Raw genomic sequence first — 5,079 nt, forward strand, 5'->3', positions numbered from 1 at the left:
GACTATTTACTTTTCAAACGTATATAAGCCAAACACATTAAATAGTTATGATATTGCAGGTGCTAGCTAGTCTTATGCGTTCTACAGACAAGTTTGTGACACATTAGGTTGTTTAATTAATACGTATGCAATGGGTTGATTTGCAAACTAGTTATATGTTATTATTAAGATATTTAGACATGACCTTGATATAGAAATGATATTTTTACCGATTTTCACTAAAAAATCATGATTACCTATTCTATATGCCTACTTCGTAGAATAATTATGAAATTGCTTGTATATTACCATCACAAGCGTGCAAATATAGGTATTTCTGTATTAAACAACAGGTAGGTACCTATGTTTCTATAATATTACATGGTTTTAAAGAATTTTACTAAAATATTGTGTTGTTTCCATATTCTTTATTGAAATGATGATATTTTTACTTATTTTAGCAAGATTTCTGTATTTACACATAGACAGCTATGTTTTTATCAAAATTACTACATTTTAACGTATATTCACATTAGTGTGTATAGTTTTAGGTCTCAACATAAATTCTACGTACATATTAAACGAAAAATAAGTAAATGATATATAAATAGGTACTATATTGCATTGTTGTATATTGGATATCAAACATCAATGTCTCAGTATGCACTGCAGCGACGTTGTGATATATTTCACGTATCTACTGTATAAATATATAATAATTGATATATGTTTAAGAATTTAGGTAGGTATTGAATAAATTCTATATCGAAAATATTTCACGTTAATTATTACATTTGAAATAATCGATCGAGTCAATATGTATGCATGAACGCTGTTTAAGTAAATATGTAGGTATGTATAATGTATATGTATGACGTATGTATGTATGAATACTGTTTAAATGTATAAGAATATGTAGGTAAGGATACATACAATTATGTGTGTATGTAAGTAATATAATATGTGTAATGTGTATGCCTATATGTAGATGACTGATTGACATAGGCACAACTAGAGGCCGAACACTGGTGGGGCTAAAGCTATGTAGATAACACAGAACTGTGGGGGCCCCCACCACCAAATAGCGTATTTCAATTTTAAAATTACTATAACCATTCCCAAATGCACCGTAAACACATAAGGATACTAATACAGAGGCGGCTTGATAATGCATTTTGTCGTTCACTGAATCATCAAAAAGTTTTGGGTGGGTGTCATTTTAATAGGTAGGTATACTTGGTCTTGGTTCTCAGTGTTCGGTATAGCCGTATAGGTAATAAGATAATGGTTAATTTGATGGCAATTCGTTATTAACAACAAATAGATACAATCACTTACATTAACAATCAACTTATGAAGTTATAAACAGCTATGACGAAAATATAGTCACATAAAGTATGAGACAATGTGGGCTCTTCGTGAAAACGGTGCGATATTATTATTATTCACTACGTATACACCTGCGGCACGTCGGCGGCGGCGGCACAGCAAACATCAGCGCCAACTGGTGGCAACAGTCATGCGCGAACAAGACGAGTTTTCGTCAAGCGAGTGATAATGTCCGACCCATAATTTATTATATTATGTTAATATTACTATTTACCATTTTGCACAGACTTCTATACTACACTTCTGTACTATATAGAAATCTGTGCCATTTTGTTTCTTAATAACAGTTTACAGTCCCGCGCTCAAGATGTTTTTATACTAAGTGGCTTGTTATCAAAATTGAAAATATTTATTTTAACTTAAAACTACCTATAATTTCAAAAACGTCATGTCTATGTTTAATTTAAGTGGTGCGAATAACGCAGGAAGTGCAGCAACGTAAGCATGTTTATTTTATTTATTTATACTATTTTTAAATACATGCACAAACGCTAAAACACTGTTGTCAAATATTTACCATAATATGTTTTAGCCGTTCGGGTACTTTTAAATCAAAAATGTGTATGTTTATGAATAAATTAATAACACTATATTTGTACATTTTTGATAACAGTTTTATTATTGTTATTAAAAATTGATTATGAAATACCTACAATCTACATAGTATGTTTGCAATGTTTTGTGTAATTCCTATTTTTAATTTTTTATATTTTATAATAATTAATATAACCAATTTTCAACAGCCCTCAATTTGGATTTGGAACATCGCTAGGAGTCTGTCCATCATCATCAACACCATCAACCACAACTACTTTTAGTAACTTGGGGGCCACTAATAAAAGGCAAGCTAAAAATACACAATGTTCTTCATTTGGTAATGTAGGCGCTCCTACAACTTCATTATCATTTGGAGCTAATCCTACATTAGCAACAAATACAACTAAACCAGGTAATTTGATAGACTGAACATTGTAAAGGAAATAAAAAATTATTTTAATTTTCATTATTTAGGATTTTCCCTTGGTAACAATGCAGCTTCAAATGTTCCATTAAATCTTTCTTTTGGCTCAACTGCAACTACAACTGCTTCTCCTTTTTCACTTGGAACTGCAGCATTGAATGTCAAACCTACAACAACTCTTACTGGTACACAATTGACATTAGGAACAACTGCTAATATAACTACTTCTGCTGCTCCTGGTTAGTTATTACATAACTTAATTAATATATTAAATACTCATCAAAAACATGTTAACTTTTATTTCTACATAGTATAGTGACAATGTTTTAAAGGAATAATGCAGTAGTGTCATTTCAGTATTTAATAGGAGAGGGAAAATGTTTTGACCAACTAACAATTTAATTTTTAAAAAAAAACGGTACTTTCCTGTTATACGAGACTACCTTGTTTATTGACAACATCACAATCCTGTTATCTAAGACTACCAAAAAACAGCTAACAAACTAATTTCCGATTATATATATTTATCTCAATACTATTCACATTTCACAAAACTTTTTATTAAGTTTGAGACAAAACTAGACTCATCTTATAGAAAAAAATATGTAAGGATCCAAATAATTGTGGTAAACTATCTGAGTCCTCATTTTAGATTTTTCTCGAGTGGTCGTGAAACACAATTTCTAAATTGACAAATCGTAATAGAAATATTGAATAATTTTAAATTTTAAATACCTATTGTTATTTAATAGAGGTTTTTTTTAGAAATTATGGCTAAATTTAATAGTAATTATTTTGTTTTTAGAATAAAATTTGTATTGTATCAGAAAACTAACGTGTCCATATTTCAAACTAAAAACTATAAATATTAATTACTATTATGACAATAATTTTCTAGTATCTGCATAATATTGTTACATTTTTTCACCAACAACTGACTCTTTAAATCAGATATGTACAAATATCTACCTTGCTACTTCTTTAATAACGCCACTGGAGTGATGAGAAAAAACTTAAAAATTATATCACTAACTTTTAATAAAAAATTAATAATAATTAATTATCATTTTTAGTTCCTCGTGGTCTTGGTGGTCTAGATACAATTTCAAATATAAACCAAGGTACATTGTTAATTTTAAATTAATACATTTTTACATTAAATTAATCTGTGTTTTTGTTAATGAAATATTTAGCACAAAATAAAGCTGTGCCTGCTCTTGAAATGCCTGTGCCTGATGAAATTTTACAATTAGTCAATAATTTAAAGCAAGTATTGTATTTGAAAACATTAATGGTATAATTATTTAAAAACAATCATTATTTTTATATTAAAATAATATCTGTTAATGTATTATGTATCTATATTTAGTTACACAACAATTAATTGAAGATATATTTTGCATATTGTATGTGGAAGTGTGTTTTAATTTTCATAATGGTATATGCCGTTGCGATAAAGGAGCTAAATTATTGAGCTTTAGCTTTGATATTAATGCGTGCAAAAGTGTATATACATTTTAGATGAGATGTGTCATGTATCATCAACACAATCAAACATACAATACAGTGTTAAAATATACTTATGTAATGAATTAGTATTTTAACTATCTTTACAGAGATTTTCTTAAGCAACAAAAAACAATGAGCACTGAATTGGCACGCATGTCATCTAAAAGTTCAAATGAAGTCACAAGGGATATAACATTGTGTCAAAAAAATTTACAGTTTATAGAACATAATTTAGATAAACAAAAAACATCTGTTCAAAAGTTAAAATATGAAACTAATAAGGTAACTATATAAATTATTTAGGTTAAATTAATTTAAAATAAAATAATTTGTATTTTAATTAATTACTTATACAATAGTGTTTACAAGATTTTGAAATTGCTCAATGTAATCATGACCATCCAGCAATGGTTCAAATAAATATGGAATCTAATATCAAATACTTTGCCGAGCTTATCAAATCATTACAAGAGAAAGAAAACATATTAAAAAATGAAATTGAAAATACTCAACAATATTTAGCAACATTGCCTTATAATAACAATGTCACGGTGGATGGTATGCTCAAATTTCTTTAAATAAGTCTATCATTTGGTTTCTAAACTAAATTTTATATTAGAGTTGAGAAGAATCGGGGATATGTATTACAAGAATATAATTGCATTAGCTGGTCATTTGTACGATATACACAATGAAGTACAAGTGTTAAAATCAAGACATTTGTCTTTTCGAAGAGAAATTTTAAATGATAATACAAATATTTTTCAATTGAACCAAAATCTAAGTTCATCTAATTTCTTTACATCTCATCCGGATACTACTGGTCCTAATCCATTTTTAGGGTTAAGTAAGTAAATAATACAAAAATTAAAAAATTTGATTTCTTGATAGAAAGTGTGTTTAACTATGAAATTTGTATTTTATTATATATAACAGCTTCAGCAGCACTAAACTTTGGAACATTTGGATTAGACCAGTCTGGTGTTCTTCGAAACCAAGGTTTGTACAGATTAATATGAATTAGTTCTAATAGTAATATATTTGTGGTTATTTTAACGCCAACCATTTGAAAATATTTTATCTTAAGAGGACGCTACACCCGCATGTGTTGTCTTCGTCTTAACAAATGTAAAACATAGTAAAGACTGTTTTGCGAGGGAAAGAACCGAGAGGGTTACAGTCATAACTAAGAAAAGAGATTTTCACCACATAAAAAGGAGAGCTTTAGCTGTGCAACTTTG

The 5,079-nt window shown here is 28.5% G+C and overlaps 3 protein-coding genes across 3 annotated transcripts in view; all 3 read left to right on the plus strand.

The window, feature by feature from the left end:
- LOC115033185 (nuclear pore complex protein NUP62-like) overlaps positions 1–107 on the plus strand; it is a 2,854-nt gene extending 2,747 nt beyond the window's left edge. The window contains exon 6 of the mRNA XM_029485318.1: positions 60–107. Within this exon, the coding sequence (XP_029341178.1) occupies positions 60–107 (48 nt within the window). The remainder of the gene's footprint in view (positions 1–59) is intronic.
- A 1,480-nt stretch (positions 108–1,587) lies between these two features.
- Positions 1,588–3,957, plus strand: LOC115033022 (nuclear pore complex protein NUP62-like). The gene is made up of 6 exons (XM_029485319.1): positions 1,588–1,806; positions 2,112–2,317; positions 2,380–2,568; positions 3,403–3,450; positions 3,523–3,623; positions 3,946–3,957. The coding sequence occupies exons 1-6, from the start codon at positions 1,757–1,759 to the stop codon at positions 3,955–3,957; spliced, it is 606 nt and encodes a 201-aa protein (XP_029341179.1). The 5' UTR covers positions 1,588–1,756.
- The window catches only part of LOC100571394, a 2,172-nt gene continuing 1,002 nt past the window's right edge, over positions 3,910–5,079 (plus strand). Inside the window, exons 1-4 of the mRNA XM_029485695.1 lie at positions 3,910–4,120; positions 4,198–4,396; positions 4,458–4,685; positions 4,775–4,837. Of these exons, the coding sequence (XP_029341555.1) occupies positions 3,971–4,120; positions 4,198–4,396; positions 4,458–4,685; positions 4,775–4,837 (640 nt within the window). The 5' untranslated portion in view covers positions 3,910–3,970. The remainder of the gene's footprint in view (positions 4,121–4,197; positions 4,397–4,457; positions 4,686–4,774; positions 4,838–5,079) is intronic.

The sequence above is a fragment of the Acyrthosiphon pisum genome, chromosome X (genome assembly GCF_005508785.2).
Source record: "Acyrthosiphon pisum isolate AL4f chromosome X, pea_aphid_22Mar2018_4r6ur, whole genome shotgun sequence".
NCBI classification, from domain to species: Eukaryota; Metazoa; Arthropoda; class Insecta; order Hemiptera; family Aphididae; genus Acyrthosiphon; species Acyrthosiphon pisum.